The sequence below is a fragment of the Anguilla anguilla genome, chromosome 8 (assembly GCF_013347855.1).
Source record: "Anguilla anguilla isolate fAngAng1 chromosome 8, fAngAng1.pri, whole genome shotgun sequence".
Taxonomy (NCBI): Eukaryota; Metazoa; Chordata; class Actinopteri; order Anguilliformes; family Anguillidae; genus Anguilla; species Anguilla anguilla.
Genome location: NC_049208.1, coordinates 55,480,276 through 55,500,530, shown reverse-complemented (window position 1 = coordinate 55,500,530; position 20,255 = coordinate 55,480,276). Strand labels below are relative to the sequence as shown.

The 20,255-nt window shown below is 48.6% G+C and overlaps 2 protein-coding genes across 2 annotated transcripts; both read right to left on the bottom strand.

Moving 5' to 3' along the window:
* Positions 1-1,456: 1,456 nt before the first annotated feature.
* sh3bp5lb (SH3-binding domain protein 5-like, b) lies at positions 1,457-11,076 on the bottom strand. Its single transcript, XM_035428898.1, has 6 exons — positions 9,937-11,076; positions 8,919-8,981; positions 7,591-7,719; positions 3,708-3,869; positions 3,036-3,209; positions 1,457-2,494 (listed from the first exon to the last, which is right to left on the bottom strand). The coding sequence occupies exons 1-6, from the start codon at positions 10,180-10,182 to the stop codon at positions 1,949-1,951; spliced, it is 1,320 nt and encodes a 439-aa protein (XP_035284789.1). The 5' UTR covers positions 10,183-11,076; the 3' UTR covers positions 1,457-1,948.
* A 401-nt stretch (positions 11,077-11,477) lies between these two features.
* On the bottom strand, positions 11,478-20,139 carry gtf2h4 (general transcription factor IIH, polypeptide 4). Its single transcript, XM_035428897.1, has 14 exons — positions 19,999-20,139; positions 19,472-19,587; positions 19,020-19,124; positions 17,999-18,130; positions 17,455-17,640; positions 16,373-16,481; positions 15,542-15,610; positions 15,344-15,427; positions 14,709-14,859; positions 14,282-14,412; positions 13,941-13,988; positions 12,947-13,025; positions 12,546-12,607; positions 11,478-12,415 (listed from the first exon to the last, which is right to left on the bottom strand). The coding sequence occupies exons 2-14, from the start codon at positions 19,585-19,587 to the stop codon at positions 12,305-12,307; spliced, it is 1,383 nt and encodes a 460-aa protein (XP_035284788.1). The 5' UTR covers positions 19,999-20,139; the 3' UTR covers positions 11,478-12,304.
* Positions 20,140-20,255: the final 116 nt, after the last annotated feature.

The following is a 20,255-nucleotide window of genomic DNA, read 5'->3' as shown; positions in this document are numbered from 1 at the left end:
ACTCTGCGTGATTCTCTACTCAGCTGACAAAAATTCTAATTCATTTTCATTTCCCTCCACCTCCCCCCCCGCCAAGAAAAGAAATCTGAGAGGTGAATTAAATTCTTAATGAAACAGGAAGTGAATTAAACTCCGAACAGCAGTCAGAGGGTCTGACACGCGTGGGAAATATTATTAATCTTCGGTGGGGCGTAATTTTTAAAAAATGAATTTTGTCTTTCAAGAATCCACTCTATTAAGCCACCCCAACCGACACACACACACACACACACACCATCTACAGCAGTGATTCTGCAGTCTTTGTGAAAAAGCTTTTTGTTCTGTTTGGTGCTAAAACACCCGACTCAACAGACCAAGGTCAACCACAGCAGAATCACTAGCTGAACGGGTGTTCCAGCACTGGGCAAAAATCCACACCTCATTCTGCTCTGGAGCTTAAGACAATCAGCAGTTAAAGCGTTCCACGTACTGTATTTTATAAAGTCGCTCACTGCAGTAAGGGAAGATCTTAAAAATGCAGCGCACAGCCTAAGCAAGAGTCACGTCAGGTGAAAAACAGATCCAGCGGTAAAACTTCTGTGCAGCGATGGGAGAAGCTGATTGGCCCTAAATATCATTCAGCATTCAGTCGTGAGCCGCGTTGGAAAGATCAAAGCACTCGCAGAATCAATAATTTATCTTTTAAAACTACCTTAAAAAATGATTTCTTCACAATTATTTGCCACACTGTAAAGTTATTTTGATAATATTCTTTTTTTACACTTAAAAAGGCACTTCAAAGCATGAAAAATCGTACCTACACACAGACACCCCATTTCCGAAAAACAGGGTGTCAATGAATCCACAGCGCCCCCACCAGGACTGGAGTTAAAACTGCACGCACTGCAGCCCCCCAGGACTGGAGTTAAACCTGCAGACACTGCGCCCCCTCCAGGACTGGAGTTAGACCTGCAGACACTGCGGCCCTCCAGGACTGGAGTTAAACCTGCAGACACTGCGCCCCCTACAGGATTGGAGTTAAACCTGCAGACACTGCGCCCCCTCCAGGATTGGAGTTAAACCTGCAGACACTGCGCCGCCTCCAGGACTGGAGTTAAACCTGCAGACACTGCACCCCCTCCAGGACTGGAGTTAAACCTGCAGACACTGCACCCCCTCCAGGACTGGAGTTAGACCTGCAGACACTGCGGCCCTCCAGGACTGGAGTTAAACTTGCAGACACTGCGCCCCCTTCAGAGCTTCTACAAAACAGAAACTCAGAAGTGTTTTAGTGCCCACTCAGCTAATCTCCTGTAAAATCTGAAAGGACGTTTATAAAGCCCCAGACTGCCATCGCCCCATTAGCTGCGTTGACAGATCTGATGAAAAAAATCTCATCTGAGTATTTCTGGAGCATGAAATATTAATTCCACGTTTTCAACCCAGATACGTTACGCAATCGGCTGTTGAAGACAAAAAGGTTTACCATGCATTTAAATACAGACACACTCACTGCGTGCGTGCGCACAAACGCACACACACAGGCCTTAGTCCTGACTGAGTCACATATATACAGAAAGGAAATTTTAAGGTGGCGTACAGAGGTACCATGGTCTATAATGTCTCATGTTCAGTGTGACTGGGCAAGATGGGCCCCATCTTTCTTCCTGTGCATGGCTCTGTCACAGCAGCGTCTGAACTACAATGGGAAGGGAAAAAACTACACTTCCCAGAAGCCTCCCCTCCCCCTTACGAGAACCACCATGTCAGTTTCTACAATGGAGTAGTGTTCACGCAAGCAGCTCTCCATTTCCTCCCCCCCGCCCCCGCCAGCAAAGTGCTGCTCAGGGAGTGGCGTACAGAAAGTGGCAGACAGGAAGTTGTGTCAGTCCGAATGTCAGAGCCTCTCTCCTAGTGGTCTGTTAGTGTTCCTCTGTCAGCGCCGTGTCACTTCCTCTTCCTGCCGCCATCACAGGCTAACGCTCCTCTGGTGCTGCTTAAGGAAGTTCTGCTGGGCCTCCTCAGCCGTTATGCCACCCCTCTCCTGCCTGGCTCCGCCCGGCCCCGCCCTGCCAGGACCCGCCCTGCTCGGCCCCGCCCTGCCAGGCCCCGCCCCCTCCTCCTCCCCTGACAGGCTGACCGTGTCGCTGAGGTTGGCCAGGTGCTCCACGGAGTCGCACTTCTCCAGGTCCGAGGCGATGGTCTGCAAACTGACGAGCGAAGCAGAGTCTGACCCCGCCTCCGGCCCCGCCCCCTCCCCCCAGCGCCTCCCCGACGGCCACCGTCCGGCCGTCCCCTTCTCCTCCGCCCCAGAGTCTGACTCCGCCCCCACCGGGGAGCTCCGCACCCCACTGGCCCTGGCCTGGGCCCACTGCCCCGCCTCTGCCTCCAGGCCCCGCCCCCTCTGGGCGTGGATCTGCTCGCTGATTTGCTCCAGGTTACGCAGCGCGATCGAGTAGTGTGTCTTCACCTTGGACACGCGCTCCTCCAGCAGAAACACCCGGGACTTGTGCTCCTGCAGACCAGCAAAAAAATGTAAATAATTACGGAAATTTGATAAAATACATTTGACTCCCACAGACTATTATGTGCCAATCCACCGCGGCTGGCTCTGATAATTCTGTCGGGTGCAGACAGGTGAAGTTGCGGTTTTGCCTTTTCACTCTTCCCAGCTTTACTGACACTCAGCACAACTCTCCAGGCTGCAGAAACTGTGAGGTAAACTGAGGAAAAGCTACACCACATTTTTTTTTGTTCTTTATTTTCTTTTTGTGGAGCACAGCTTTCACTACATCTCAACTCTGGGTCCTTGAAAAAGAGCGTTATAAATCTAACATTGCTGTTATTACCATTATAATTCATATTCTTATCATTATTATAATTATTGTTATTATTACAATTATAATTCTCAACATTTTTATTATTGTCATAATTCTTATGATTATTCTGATAATTATTATTATTATTATTGTTGTTATAATTCTTATGGTTATTCTAATGATTCTTATTATGATGATGATGATGATGATGATGATGACGACGATGCAGGCGCTCACCTCCAGGACCTGGTTGAGCTGGGCCTTCAGCTCGAAGTAGGGCTTGGACTTGAGGATGGTGCGGCGCAGGGAGTTGTGCAGGCCGTGCACGCGAGCCTCGGCCTGCTGGCACTGCTGGGTCACGCGCTGGTGCTCCTGCGCGCTCCGCAAACGCTCCTCCTCCGCCTCGTTCACCTGCCGTCGCCACGGAAACCACCACGGAAACCGTGATTATGCGCTTTTACAGAGTCAGCTACCCAGCATCGCCACACTTCCTGTTTTTACAGAGCCAACTACCCAGCAGCCGCACACTTCCTGTTTTTACAGAGCCAACTACCCAGCAGCCGCACACTTCCTGTTTTTACAGAGCCAGCTACCCAGCAGCCGCACACTTCCTGTTTTTACAGAGTCAGCTACCCAGCAGTCCCACACTTCCTGTTTTTACAGAGCCAGCTACCCAGCAGCCGCACACTTCCTGTTTTTACAGAGTCAGTTACCCAGCAGCCGCACACTTCCTGTTTTTACAGAGTCAGCTACCCAGCAGTCCCACACTTCCTGTTTATACAGTCAGTTACCCAGCAGCCCCACACTTCCTGTTTTTACAGAGTCAGTTACCCAGCAGCCCCACACTTCCTGTTTGTAGTCAGCCTCGTGAAGCTTTTGCCCTCCCACAGCGCCCCCTGTCTGCCTCACCTTGCAGGTGGCGTGGTTGAGCATTTCCTGCCAGGTGGGGTCCATGGTGTTCCTGTCGGCCATGAGGCCCTGCTCCGCCACGTACACCATCTCCCGCGCGGCGGCGTGCATGGAAACGGCCCGCTCATACCGCAGAGCGGCCTTCTGCGTCTCCTGCTGGGCCTGCGGGGGACAGCCAATCAGGACGCACCCAGGAGTTAAAGCAGCCAATCAGGATGCACCGAGGAGATAAAGCAGCCAATCTGGATGCACCAACGAGTTACTGCAGCCAATCAGGACGCACCAAGGAGATAAAGAAACCAATCAGAATGCACCAATGAGTTAAATCAGCCAATCGGGATGCAGCAATAAGTCAGGATGTGCTAAGGATCAAGAGCAACCCATCACAGTGTGGAGAGACAACGAATAACAAAAAAACAAGGTAACCAATCACAACATAATTTGCTGAGGAGCGGGACAACAAAAGACAATGTGCCAACTCACCACAAACCCTGAGAAGGATAACCAACCACAACACACCAAGAGGACAGACAAACCAACTGCCTTGCATTTGAGGAGCCGGACGACCAATCACAAAAGCACTGAGGGAGGAGAAAACCAATCATGCTTTCCCCTGGAGAAGCGGAGGCGGAGAGAGAGTTTGAGCTGGAAGGTGAAGCCTTTCGTGCATGACAGGATGCTAACGACGGCGCTAGGCTAACAGGCGCGCTAAGCTAAGGACTGAACTAGGCTAATGAACGCGCTAGGCTAATGACTGAACTAGGCTAATGAACGCGCTAGGCTAATGGGGGGGGGGGGAACGGTCACGGCCTTGTCGGCTGTCTCCCGCTATAACGAATCAAATGCAGATTGGGCCACGCTGGCGTCCTCGTGGGGGCTGGGGGGGAACGATACCGCCAAGAAGCAGGGGGTACAGAAGAGCCAGCACCACAGTCAGGCACGGCGGGGAGGGAAACAGGGACGAGATGGAGGGGGTAGAGGCCCTGGTGTTCAGCCCATACAGGGTGGCATCAGGACAAAGGAAGTGTCTCGCGCTCGCTCTCTCGCTCTCTCTCTCTCAACGGCAGCAGAGGCACGTTTCATTTCCATTTTCAATCCCACGATCCAACGGGCCTCGGCTCCCCAGCTCAAATGCATCATCTCCCCCCGTCTCCCCGCTTTATCTTTTAAAAATTTATTCACACAATCCCCCCCGAATATGCGCTTCTCCGTGTGTAAATAACGACTCAGAGAGAGATCCGCGTAGCGCCGCGCGCTAGGCCGCCGCCGGGAGAATTACCGGCCTCCGCGAGTCCTTCTACGGGCCGCCTGCCCGCCACCGCTCTTCCTCCTGAATACTGATGAGGGAGTCGCCGCCAGGCCAGGCTCCCGCTGAAATGCATTATGGGCCAGGCTCCAGCTGAAATGCATTATGGGCCAGGCTCCCGCTGAAATGCATTATGGGCCAGGCTCCCGCTGAAATGCATTATGGGCCAGGCTCCCGCTGAAATGCATTATGGGCCAGGCTCCCGCTGAAATGCATTATGGGCCAGGCTCCCGCAGAAATGCATTATGGGCCAGGCTCCCGCAGAAATGCATTATGGGCCAGGCTCCCGCTGAAATGCATTATGGGCCAGGCTCCAGCTGAAATGCATTATGGGCCAGGCTCCCACTGAAATGCATGATGGGCAAGACTCCTGCAGAAATGCATTATGGGCCAGGCTCTTGCTGAAATGCATTATGGGCCAGTCTCCTGCAGAAACGCATTATGGGCCAGGCTCTTGCTGAAATGCATTATGGGCCAGTCTCCTGCAGAAACGCATTATGGGCCAGGCTCCAGCTGAAATGCATTATGGGCCAGGCTCCTGCAGGAATGCATTATGGGCCAGGCTCCAGCTGAAATGCACTATGGTCCAGGCTCCAGCTGAAATGCATTATGGGCCAGGCTCCTGCTGAAACGCATTATGGGCCAGGCTCCAGCTGAAATGCATTATGGGCCAGGCTCCAGCTGAAATGCACTATGGTCCAGGCTCCTGCTGAAATGCATTATGGGCCAGGCTCCTGCTGAAACGCATTATGGGCCAGGCTCCAGCTGAAATGCATTATGGGCCAGGCTCCAGCTGAAATGCACTATGGTCCAGGCTCCAGCTGAAATGCACTATGGGCCAGGCTCCAGCTGAAATGCACTATGGGCCAGGCTCCAGCTGAAATGCACTATGGTCCAGGCTCCAGCTGAAATGCACTATGGGCCAGGCTCCAGCTGAAATGCAGTATGGGCCAGGAAAAGGGAGTGGTGCGGTGTCAAGTCGACGGTGCTTCGCGAAAATGGAGAGAGGGACCCTAATCGACACCGCAGGGGGACACGAGCCCAATTTAGAAGAAGCTATGGTCAACCCCATACGAATCTTAACATCAATCTCATATACAGGCCCATCTCATAGACTCCAGTGTGGCCTGCAGAAGATGCTGTGGGTCTAATTCCCAGGTGGGGCACTGCCATTGTACCCCTGAACAAAGGTACATTACTTCAGCAGAAATCCAGCCGCTTTAATGGACTGCGTGCAAAAAAAGCAAGACGTGTAAATCCCTCTGGAAAAGTGACTGCAAAATACTTTCTGAAATGTAAATATGAACAAGTACAAGGCAGCACTGGACGACTGTAGTCACAATCAGTGGAACGCTGAATCTTTCCTGATTTCATACTGCCAGCGTGCGCTTACTGCGTCTTTAATTCCACCTCAACTTTCCTGGACGTTCCTCTCCGATCTACTCTGCAGCAATATCGGAATGTCTGTTTCCATCAGAATTCCCACACGTCCAGCAGTCCACAATCAGAAGTGTGCCGTCACGCCCAAACTTTCCATAAATTAAATGCTGCTGTTGCTGCTCCGGCAGACACCATTGGTGCGTTATAAATACCCAGACCCCTTTACCCGCTCTCTGTGCGTTATAAATACCCAGACCCCTTTACCCGCTCTCTGTGCGTTATAAACACCCAGACCCCTTTACCCGCTCTCGGTGCGTTATAAACACCCAGACCCCTTTACCCGCTCTCGGTGCGTTATAAATACACACACAACCGGCAGGCCTCTCGTCTTTCAGCTGAGCATTCCGGAGAAATGACGAGGACAACATGATCTGTACAGACTTCCTCTGAAAATATATCTATGGGGTAAAAATAGGAACTAAATATATTTTTAAATAATTGTTATTTTTTATTTATTTCACTGGCTTTTTTTCCTGTGCTCTGATTGGCAGAGGGGCTCATTAATGCGTTTTTGTCTTCTGGCTGCCTACATCTCATTTTCAGAGATTTGGACAAAGTGAAATACCCATAAAAAACAACATGAGAACAGCTGTCTGACCCAACAACCCATCCTCCTCCAGCTTCTCTGACCCAACAAGCCATCCTCCTCCAGCTTCTCTGACCCAACAAGCCATCCTCCTTCAGCCGTCTGACCCAACAACCCATCCTCCTCCAGCCATCTGACCCAACAACCCATCCTCCTCCACCTTCTCTGACCCAACAACCCATCATCCTCCAGCCGTCTGACCCAACAACCCATCCTCCTCCAGCCATCTGACCCAACAACCCATCCTCCTCCAGCCATCTGACCCAACAACCCATCCTCCTCCCACCGCGAGCGAAATTCACAGGACACAGTTAGGGTTACCCTAACTTCACAGTGAGTGAGTGAGTGAGTGTGCTCAGTTTGAGTGTGTGTGTGTACTCACCTACAGTACACACACTCGCATACGCGCGCACACACACACACACACACACACATACACTCGCACACACACACACACTCACATATGCGCACGCGCGCACACACACACACACACACACACACACACAAACACACACACACACACACACACAGCAGCAGTACATGGGGTCTACCTCCTTGGCCAGTCTCCGGGCTTCGTAGTAAGGCCTGGCCTTCTCGATGCACGTGCCCAGCTGGGAGGCCTGAGCGTTCAGCTTCCTGGCCGAGTCAGTCAGGATCCTCCTGTAGCTCGATCTCGCTTCCTGTGAGCGATTGGGGCTTCAGTTAGCGCTTGCTTTACCAAACATACAATGCGCTAGTTAGCGCTTGCTTTACCATACATACAACAATGCGCTAGTTAGTGGTCTCTTTATCATACATAGCTGGCTTTACCGTACATACAACAATGCGCTAGGTAGCGCTGGCTTTACCATACATACAATGCGCTAGTTAGCGCTCGCTTACCATACATACAACAATAAGAAAGTTTGCACCAACAGTACCATACAAATAACGCACTTTACCGCATACACAATAAAGCGCTACTAAGCACTAACAGTAGCTACAACCCCATGCTATTGAGCACTCAGCTTGAGCCGTCATAGAAACATACTTATGCAAGAGTGAGCTTGTTCCAAGGGCGAAGCATCAATGTCTGATTCTGTGCTCACCAGAGGCCTGCGAGAGCATCATTTCCACTCTAAATGAAAATGGATTCGGCTGTATTTGGCAGGACTCTTAATAACACTCTGAAAATTTCAGAAGCTGTTCCAGCTCAACTGTAGGATCCAGAACAAGATCTGTATAAGACGTTCTTCCCAGTGCGTCAACCAAAAAATAAACTGTTATTTCTGCATTTGTCCAGCAGAATGCAAATGTACGATCAGTTAAATGTCATTATATGCTAACAAGACTTCAAATTCTTTTCTCCATAATAGCAGCTAAATGTGTCGCTCGGTGCAGTGGATCCACTGGTTTGGAATATATTAGTGAGCTCTGGGATCCACTGATGAGCTTTGGGGTATACTGGTGAGCTTTGGGATCCACTGACAAGCTTTGGGAACCACTGGTGAGCTATGGGATAGACTGGTGAGCTCTGAGATCCACTGATGAGCTTTGGGATCTACTGGTGAGCTTTGGGATCCACTGAAAAGCTCTGGGATCTATTGGTGAGCTTTGGGATAGACTGGTGAGCTTTAGGATCTACTGGTGAGCTTTAGGGTCCACCGGTGATATCTGGGATCCACTGGTGAGCTTTGGGATCTACTGGTGAGCTTTTGGATCTACTTGCAAGTTGTCGAACCCCCTGGTGAGCTTTGGAATGCGCCAATCGCTTTACTTTCAACAAATAAGGCAACATCATAGCCATCTCTTATCTGAGGTTTATTATCCCTGGGTAAAAGTGCTCTGATATGACAGGCTCCTGGGGGGGGGGGGGGGGGGGGGGGAGGAGCAGACTCACGTCCAGCTGCAGCTCCAGGGCGTTGATCTCCTCACTCGCCTGGTTCAGGTGCTCCAGCTCCTCCTGAAATCACAGAGAGACAGCCAGGGGGGCGTGTTCAATCTAGCCCAAAAGGTGCACCACTCCAATCCAGGAGGGTGTGTGCGGCGCAAGGTTCTCTCATAACTGACTGAATGGGCCTCACCACACAAACAAGATGAATAATTCTGGCTCGATTTTAAAAACAGCTGTATAAACTCAGCCCTATGCTGGAGCAGACTGAAACATTAAACGCAGAAATACATGTGCAGTCCCGCTGCATCCCGTGACTTCATCAAAACATGTCAGACTACATAAACGACTAGCCATTGTTGTGCGGTACTGATCCATCTCCTTGCTCTGCCTTTCTAGCTTCCAGGATGAATTTCAAACAGTTGGCAAGCCACACCCGAAGCGCGCGCTACATAATACCGAGTCTGAGCAATCACTGAGATTAATGAAGCGTGTTGCGCGGAAGCTGAAACTAAAGAGAACGCCCAATCTAACACTGTATCCGTTAGACTGAAACCCGGGCCAGGCGCGAGTAAAATGAGCATCGCAATCCAAACAGCCTGCGAAACTATGTTTACAGTTACACGGCGAAATTTCTCTCCTACATCAGCCATGCACAAGAAGACACACCGAAAACCAGTAGTCACTCCTATTTGAGATTTGTCTTGAATGACAGCAAACTGGGTGCCGGGATGACGCGAAAAGGGACTTGTGTAACTCAGAAACACTAAGCGAGTCAATTAATTAATTTGTAACAAAACCCGGCAATACACACGGGATCTCCAGAAACGGAGTTTGAACCCACAACACTTTGAATGGTTACTGACCAGTTACCGTTATTTGGTTAGAGTTTTAATATTTGTAATGTTACCATACAAATACTAATTAGCTAGTGGTGTAAAATAGTGCATTAAACGTCTGAAGCATTCTGAGTGTTTTATCACTTAAATGGGCTATCTAACGTTGGCTAGTTACATTTTCCCCTCACCTGGATTCTTGGATCTAATTCTTCAGATTTGCGGACTTCCTTCTTGTCCAAGTTGACTTTCTCCATACTTCTGTGTTCCGCACCTTCCCCGTCCGTCTTCTCAGAAGTGTCCATGTTCTCCCCGCCGCCTTCTCGATCTTTATCACATGTTTCCTCCGCCGTTCCGTCGGGCGTCTCCTCCCGCCATTCGGCGGGTTTTGGGTCTCCGGAACCGGCTGGACTTTCACGCAAGTTCCCTGGCTCCATTCTGGGCCTCGCGGTTCAGATGTGACTTGAATAGTGAACCGCGAATGTTTACTATATGCATATATATCTATAACGAGACGCTCGCCACGTTTAACTTATTACATGAGCGACGCTCCTATTCAAGCAGAGCGGAAAATGCAGCTAGCGCTGGCATACTAGCTAACATTACCGCCCGCTAACATTAGCGGCTTGCATGCCAAGCTGGCCAGACAGCATGGAAACTTAGCGGTAGCATTTTTTTTTTTTTGGTGAAGCGTTAGCTCTGGTGACGTTGAGTAGTCATGTGTTATGCTGAATGAATCTCTCGAAACAACAAAATTTCGATAAGTAATGGATAGTATTAAACTGATATAGTTTTTTTTTTCGGAAATAAATGACCAGACAATATTTCATTCACAGCCGTTCTTCTGTCGTCTGTTTTGAACAAGTACTATCGTACATAAGTGGCTACATATTCGCGAAAGGTAAATAGAAAACGCGAGTAGCTTAGCCAGTTTTTTTACCTTGTGCAGTTGCCGTAGCCATGACGTCACCAAATAATGAAATCTTATCGGGGTCAAGAACTCTATTATCTTATCAAACAACACCAATGAACTACATACGTTCTATACAGTTCAGTGGATCGCATGCACTAAACTTATCTGAGGTCAAAGTTTTCAGGTTAGATTGTTGAATATTAACAACTGCATTCGTTCCACCGAACACAGCTCAATCCATTCTATTAGATTAATTTTACCCCTTCATTCTCACACCAAGCTTTTGCTGTCTCACTACGAAAGCTTTTGCTGTCCAGAGCAAACATTTATTTTCAGTCTTTATAAGTACAAGAAAATTTATACTTCTTATTATAAAAGATCTGAACATTAACTGAAGTAGGAACAGGGACCTCAATCTTGGAAGGGCCAGGTTGTCTGCAGATTTTGGCACTTCAGGGTTTTATCTTGGTTACAGGTTATGGAGGAAACCATTAAAACCAGCAGGTATTCCAGCTCTCCAAGACTGAAGATAAACCTGCCGACACAGTGCCCCCTCCAGGGCTGGAGTCTGAGATCCCTGAGCTACAGGCTCTCCAGGGCTTGAACTGCAGAGCTCTTCCTCTTTCAGTAACAGGACTGCCAGACGGACAGCTCACTCTTCCAAATTACAGAGTGAATTAAGACCGAATGGAGCAAAAACAGAGTGCCCACTGGCACTCCCAGAGCTCTCTTCATTTTCCCTACCTTCATAACTCAGGATCCGCTACCCCCCCCCCCCCCCCACCCCCGCCCGTCTCTGTAACATATACACTGCAATCATTGCCTTTTATTCTCAAAGATCAGTTTTATTTATTAGCTCACGTACAACAGCCCTGTGTTCCCTAGCAACAGACTGGTGCCGGGCAACCAGTTGTACAAGCGTTCCCGCGGCCCATGTGTCAGACCCAGGACCCGGGCAGCCCGGAGTGGAATACCCTTTTACCGTCCTCTTCGTCAGGGTGGAATGCCCTTTTATCGTCCTCTCCGTCAGGGTGAAATGCCCTTTTACCGTCCTCTTCGTCAGGGTGGAATGCCCTTTTACCGTCCTCTTCGTCAGGGTGGCATGCCCTTTTACCGTCCTCTTGTCAGGGTGGCATGCCCTTTTACCGTCCTCTTCGTCAGGGTGGCATGCCCTTTTACCGTCCTCTTCGTCAGGGTGGCAGGACACCAACCTTCGGCTCGTGACTTCGCCATCAGTTTCACCCGCAATTAACTTGACTTGCTCGGTTCGGCTGGAGAGGGCAAACGGGTAGAAGGACTATGGCAAGATCTCTATCCACCAAAGTTCCACCATGGTGCATTGTGGGAAACTGAGCAGTGCCGACATGTACAGGAAGTTAGTAAATTGGAGGAGTTAAGTCGGAGGGAAACAAGCTGGAGCAAAACCATGTCAGCCTCCCCGGGGCATGGGACCGGAACTCTTACCCACAATCCCCCCCGTTCCATTTCTGTCCCGCTTGTTGAGTTGTGGCTTCATGCTTCCAGACTGTTCCGGTTCTTTCCGGGAAGGTGGGGCCCAACTTGGATTTTGACTCTCTCAGCTCATCTCCCCCCGCCCGCTCCTACCCCCCCACCCCCTCCCCAAGTCCGCCCCGTTGCCATGGAGACTAATTGTGGCTCTTCTGTCGTTTCCAGAACCTCTTGACCTCGCTGTGTCCATGTGGCGTGACCACCATCACCCTGTGGGGGGCGTTCTGCCACACCAGCACGCCCAGTCCCTGAGAGAGAGAGAGAGAGAGAGAGAGAGAGGTCTCCCAACGTGAGAGATGCAGAAAGAAAACGCTCTCAGGGGGATGATGGGAAATGACCCAGGCAGTGGGGCGAGAGTTTAACTGCAGACAGAATTACCTGGGCGCGGTCTCGTAGCACCTCAAAATCAGCTTGTGAGAGGAACTGGTTATACAGCACTCCTGGCGGGGAGAACACAGACACAGAGAGAGGGGTCAAAGGTCATCGTCTCACCCGCACACCCACAAAGAAAAAAATAATAAACGCCCCAAAATCCCACTGTGACCCATCACTAAACAATGCCTTCCAATTCCATTAGAGGCACCTATGTTAGCATCTGAGGTTTGGGCAGCCATTGTGGGAACCTATACTGAAAATATCACATGCACTGGGGAAGACATTCTGTGCAGCACCATTTTTGAGAAGAAAAAAAGAGGCACTCAATGGGTAGTTTGTGAAGAGGGACCTTTTCATAGAACATAGGCACACATGCACGCACACGCACGCACGCACGCACGCACCCTCAGTAAACTGCAGCCTGTCTCTCTCCAGCTCCCACAGTCTTATTTGGTCTGTGATGGTGGGAGGGAGAACTGGAGTCTGAGAGAGAGAGAGAGAAGGGAGAGAGGGGGGATAAAGCAGAGTGAATTTGGGGAAATCATGCCTGTTCCTCAGACTGTGGTTCAAAGTAAAGGAGAATCAGAGTTATAAATTAACACAGCATCTGCACAGAGGCGTAATATTATCATACGCTCATACATTAGCATCTGCACAGAGGTGTAATATTATCATACATTAGCATCTGCACAGAGGCGTAATATTATCATATGCTCGTACATTAATATCTGCACAGAGGTGTAATATTATCATACGCTGATACATTAATATGTGCACAGAGGTGTAATATTATCATACGCTCATACATTAATATCTGCACAGAGGTGTAATATTATCATACGCTCATACATTAATATCTGCACAGAGGTGTAATATTATCATACGCTCATACATTAATATCTGCACAGAGGTGTAATATTATCATACGCTCATACATTAATATCTGCACAGAGGTGTAATATTATCATACGCTCATACATTAATATCTGCACAGAGGTGTAATATTATCATACGCTCATACATTAATATCTGCACAGAGGTGTAATATTATCATACGCTGATACATTAATATGTGCACTGAGGTGTAATATTATCATACGCTCATACATTAATATCTGCACAGAGGTGTAATATTATCATACGCTCATACATTAATATGTGCACAGAGGTGTAATATTATCATACGCTCATACATTAATATGTGCACAGAGGCGTAATATTATCATACACTCATACATTAATATCTGCACAGAGGCGTAATATTATCATACACTCATACATTAATATCTGCACAGAGGTGTAATATTATCATACGCTCATACATTAATATCTAAAAGATGGTCAAAGTGAGAAAGAGACACATGACGGACGAATGTGAGACAGAGAGATTAAAAATACCTGTTTTAGCATGATGGGGTGAGCTCTGGTTCGGAGGAAGTGGATGATCTGAAAGATAGCAGCTCATTAGCCCAGTAGATTATGTGTAGCATGTGAGTAGCATGACGTGGGTTGCTTGTAGCATGTGCGTTGCATGTGGGATGCGTGTAGATTGTGGTTTGCGTGTGGCGCATTGATCACGTGTAGGTTTTGTATGGAGTGTGTGTAGCGTGTGGAGTGCATGTAGCGTGTGCGCTGCATGTGGACTGTGTGCGTTGCATGTAGCATGTGCACTGTGTGTAGCGTGTGAGTTGCATGTAGCATGTGCGTTGCGTGTGGAAGGCCAGGTCTGCATGCCTTACCTGCTGAGCGGTGATGCCGTTAGCGATGGCCTGCTGCACAGACTCTCTGGTTACCTGAGCGACCACCACATTAGGGAAGCGATACAGCATTTCACTGAACAGAGCTACCAGGGCAATCTGCAGCTCAGAGTCTGAAACACACACACACACACACACACGCACACACACACACGCACACACACACACGCACACACACACACACACGCACGCACGCACGCACACACATGCACATACACACACGCACAGACACACACACACGCACAGACATACACACGCACATGCACACACATACACACGCACACACGCAAACACACGCACAGACACACACACACGCATACACACACGCACACACTCAGGTCAGTAACACTGCACTAGGAGAGAGAGTCGGGTGAGTATATGCACACTGACACCAGAGGCTTGTACACACTTGTGTAGGCATACAGGCGATAGTTGGTTTCCATGACAATGAAGCCCGCGTCGCCAGTGCCAGGGGTGGCGGAGGAGGGGGAGGGGCTTGCGTTGATGCCCGCTGCCAGGGTGATTGCCAAGCGAGTGGGGTAATATCGCCGAGACTTCCTCTGAGAGAGAGAGGGAGGGAGGGGGGGAGAGAGAGAGAGACAGAGGGAGGGGGAGGGGGGGAAAGAGTGAGAGAGAGAGGGAGAGAAAGATGCAGATCTCAGGTCTTCAGACAGTGCTCAGAAACTCTGGAAATTTATCTGAAATATTTTCAAACTTATCAAATATTAAAAGTCTATAAAGCATGATGCTGCAAACACTTCCCCTCCTCTCTCCCTCCCTCATCTCTCCTCCCCCACTCCTCCATACACTCCATGTCTCTCTGCTCCTCTTCTGTCCCCATCCCTCCATATTTTCCTCTAATTCTCCATTTCCTTCTCTCCCACCCCCTCTCCTCCTCCCTCCCTCTCCATCTCTCCGTTCTCTCCTCCCTCTTCCTCTCTCCATCCCTCTGTCCCCCTCCCTCTATCTCCCTCTCTGTTCTCTCCTCCCTCTTCCTCTCTCCATCCCTCCCTCTCTGTTCTCTCCTCCCTCTTCCTCCCTTACCTTCCTCTGGAAGACGAGGCCGAACTCGCGCAGGTGCTGCAGGAAGGTGAGCAGAGACTCACTCATACCCTCCACAGAGTAGTCCTGTAACACACAGATGCAGCTGCACTACCTCTTACAAACACACGGGGGAACATGTGAACAAACTCAGAACATTCAGAGCTGTGCCGTTTACACACGCCTGCTGGAGTTACTCACTCTGCCCAGGGTGGAGAAGCTCAGCTGGAACAAGAAGGACAGAATCTCCACCAAATCCATCCCTCGGGACTGAGAGAGAGAGAGAGAGAGGGTTAGGGTGATCACTGAAGTTCAGCTGCCTCTACACTTCACTTCAATGTAAATGAGAATTGGTTCTCAATTGATTTTACCTGGTTAAATAAAGGTCAAATAAAAATAAATAAAATAAAACACTACAGTACATTCACAGATTTAAAGCTCACCTGTGCAGTGTTCAGGTACTGCAGGGTTAGGGCTCACCTGTGCAGTGTTCAGGTACTGCAGGGTTAGTGCTCACCTGTGCAGTGTTCAGGTACTGCAGGGTTAAGGCTCTGTGCAGTATTCAGGTACTGCAGTGTTAGGGCTCACCTGTGCAGTGTTCAGGTACTGCAGTGTTAGGGCTCACCTGTGCAGTGTTCAGGTACTGCAGGGTTAAGGCTCACCTGTGCAGTGTTCAGGTACTGCAGTGTTAGGGCTCACCTGTGCAGTGTTCAGGTACTGCAGTGTTAGGGCTCACCTGTGCAGTGTTCAGGTACTGCAGTGTTAGGGCTCACCTGTGCAGTGTTCAGGTACTGCAGGGTTAAGGCTCACCTGTGCAGTGTTCAGGTACTGCAGGGTTAAGGCTCACCTGTGCAGTGTTCAGGTACTGCAGGGTTAAGGCTCACCTGTGCAGTGTTCAGGTACTGCAGGGTTAAGACTCACCTGTGCAGTGTTCAGGTACTGCAGGGTTAAGACTCACCTGTGCAGTGTTCAGGTACTGCAGTGTTAGGGCTCACTTGTGCAGTGTTCAGGTACTGCAGGGTTAAGGCTCACCTGTGCAGTGTTCAGGTACTGCAGGGTGAAGTACCAGAGCTGGGAGGGCGTGTCCAGGAGGAGGAACTGAAACCCAGCCGAGGTGATACAAGGGGGCTCGCCCGATTCACTGAGAGAGAGAGAGAGAGAGAGAAAGAGAGGGAGAGAGGGAAGGAGGGAGGAGAGGGAGGGGGAGAGATAATTTTTTTATTATTATTTAAAAACCCATTTATTTGTACAACAAAATGATAAAAACTAAAAGAGTTATGAACAAGCAAACAAAGACAAACAATAAAACAGCCAAACAGTTAAATTACATTGATTAATGGAGAAAAGGTTTGAAAGAGACGAAGGGGGAGAGAGGGAGCAAGAGGGAGGTAGAGAGAGGGAGGGGGTGAGGGACTAAATTCAGAGAGAAGAAAGGGAGTGAGTGAGAGGGGACTTATAGGGAGAGAACTTTGCCAGCTGCCACAGAGTGAATGTGTACTATTACTTTTGGGCTAAATTTGTGTTTATGCAAGCTGGGTCTTGCACAGGAAGTTCAGTTAAGGACACTTCCTGCGCTGCGTTCCATACTGTCATTGCGACTTAACTCATCTTATTTAACAGGGATTAAATTCGGCGCTGGTTTGCACTGAAGTATGAAGAATCCCTGTATGTGAGCCAGCATTCGAAGACAAGTTGTAACTGCACAGACAGCCAGAGAACGGCAACAATCTGGACCATTAAGACAAAACTAACACAGGCAGCTAAACCAGAGTCACACAGGAAACCGGAGAAAATGGGCAAAAGGTCAAACAGGCCATTGAAAGATTAAAATAGCACATATTACAACAGCATTAGATCAGGATGTGCAAGGACTAAATTGAGATTAACAGAATGAAGGGATGAGTTTGAATACAGGATAAAGCGCAGGGTTAGCGCTGTGTTTGAATACAGGATAAAGCACAGGGTTAGCGCTGTGTTTGAATACAGGATAACGCGCAGGGTTAGTGCTGTGTTTGAATACAGGATAAAGCGCAGAGTTAGCGCTGTGTTTGAATACAGGATAAAGCACAGGGTTAGCGCTGTGTTTGAATACAGGATAAAGCGAGGGGCAGCACCTCCTCATGAGCCCGGCTTGCGTCAGCAGCTGCGCGAGGTCCTGGCTGACTGCCGCGCTCGGCGACCCCACCATGAAGTGCAGGATGACCTCCCAGCGCTCCATGGCGTAGTGGTCCAGGCTCTCCACGTTACGCGGGTGGCGGTTCGGTCCCAGACTGCTGCCCTCGTCCGCCCACGTCTTACCGCTGAGAGAGAGAGAGAGACAGAGAATGCGCGTGAACACGTGCAAGAGCTAACATATACTCACACACTAGACACACACACGCTAGACACACACACAGGCACATACACAGACAAACATGTCTGTATTCTGTTTATATGCTTATTCTATGTTTGTTGTACTTTATCATGCTTTGGCAATATGTAAATATGTATGCCATGCCAATAAAGCTAGTCTGAATTTGAATTTGAGAGAGAGAGAGAGAGAGAGAGAGAGAGAGAGAGGAAGTGAGAGAGAGAGAGAGAGATTGCCCTCATGCCTTGGACAAAAACGAGACTGCTGGTTTTATAGTCCCTGTTCCCAGAAGGCCGTGGGGCACCCACCCGCCCAGCAGCGCCACCCGCAGGTTCTCCTTAAAGACGGGGTTCAGCAGCAGACCCTGCAGCCCCCCCTGCAGCTGCTGACTGTGCCACATCCTCAGACCCATCAGCACCGACACACACTCATCATGATCCCTGAGGAGGGGGGGGGTGGGAGGGGAGGGGAGAACAGCAGCTGTCAGTAAAATATAAACATCATTTACAAATTCAGTTATAATGTCAACTGACAGTGGCTGTCCAACTGAAAATGTTAGCGCAAAAAATACATTTAATAATTATATATACACATGAACATTTAAATTCATACACCTTGTCCATTCAAAGGCCCACTGATTTGGACCAATCACAGCGCTTCTTTGCTGTGACACAGTCTTTTGACTGGCCGATCCACGGCAGTGAACACCAGTATATGACAGCTCCAGTCATTAAGGGAGCCACAATGTGCCATGTAGCATGTAGCATGTAGTACAATCTGAGGTGCAGCACTGTTTTTCAGCCTGACTGTTTGAGCGACAGGTCGGTCATCCTGAGCAGGCTTTTCAATCTGTCAGGATCTTGGCTGACTCAAAAATTAACAGCCGACCATCTGGTTATTTTAAAGAATCTGTGACCAAATGCAAGAGCTGATTATTTTGTTACTACAGAGCATCTTTTGTTTTATTGTATTTATTTAACCTTTATTTAACCAGGGTAGTCACACTGTGGTTTTTACCTGTAGTTAACACACAGTGGTTTTTACCAGTAGTTAACATGCAGTGGTTTTTACCAGTAGTTAACACACACACAGTGGTTTTTACCAGTAGTTAACACACAGTGGTTTTTGGTGCGTTCCAGTTTTTAGGTACTTTAAATCACTGATCGGCAAACAACTTCAAACACTTTGTTTCCATGGCCTAAATTTCTAATTGAAAGGAAACCACAAAAACCTGCAGAAACTGAAACCCTCTAAGACTGGTGGAGAATCTGTGTGTGAAGAATTGGAGCTGACCATCTGGTACCATCGCAAATCTACGTCACCACTCACTTCTGACAGTCCTTTTTCACCCATAATGCAACAGCAGCTTGTGGGAGGGGCTGATCCAGGAACAGCATACGCATCACATAGTTCTTAGCCAATGAGGGGAGCTCCCTGTTGGACAAGACAACAACAACAAGAGAACTATTAAAACAAGTCCCAATATTGAACAATATATATATATATATATATGCAGTTATATTTAGCAACATTTCGTACATATTTGCCTTAATTCTGTCACAACCCTTTCAATATAGTCAACTCTAAAAATGCAGAAGTAAGCAGAATATCACCAGAATATTAAGCCATAGCCCTGTGTGTCTATAGGCAGTTTAGTCCATTGATGTAGGTAGTAATTGATGTAGGTAGTAATTGATGTAGGTAGTAATTGATGTCGGTAGTAATTGATGTAGGTAGTAATTGATGTTCTAATGCCGTGTTATCAGGCCTCTTTAATTTACCTGTAGACAGCCAGGCAGGTAGCGGGATGGTTGTACAGTCGGTCCAGAACGTCTGGGCTCAGTTCCTTCAGGTATTCGTGAAGGTTTTTACACTGCAGTTGCACGCGTAACTTCATCTGGACCACACACACACACACCAAAGAACATCGATAAGACGTTAGAGTGCCCGTGCAATCCACGACAACTCAACAGACACACAGCCAACTGTAAAAACAGACTGCTAAATTAGCCGGCAACTTCAGTCAGTCTTGTCACTTGGCAGCAGTGATAACAAACAGCGAGCAAGCTTTGGACAGCATAGCTAGTTAGCAATTAAGCTTACAATAGCAGGCACCAAAATTATAAGTGCAGGCTACAATATTTAGGTAGCAATGAAGTAACAGAGTTAGCCAGGTGTAGTGTCCACCCACAGCTAACTTCAGCTCGCTATCAGACCTACATCAAGAGTACAAAGTAGCGAACGCGACAAATTTAACGGTTTTCAGAAACACGTAGGGTGGCACAACGAAACTATTGAAAAGTTTTACCTTCTTTCCAGGGTTCTGGATAACTAACAGAATAATCCTCCTCAATATTTACTGTCATGCAGAGGAGTTCCTATTGTAGCGGTTCTCAGCGGGACTGTACGGAAGCCATGTTGCAGGATCACGTGACCAGCGGTTTTTCAAAGCGGCCACCTGATTGGAGAACAGTCATCCACAGATAATATGCTTCCTGTGAGACCACGTGCTCCAACCAATATTGACCTCACTCACATGCTCAGTATTTTAGAAAATATGGTCAA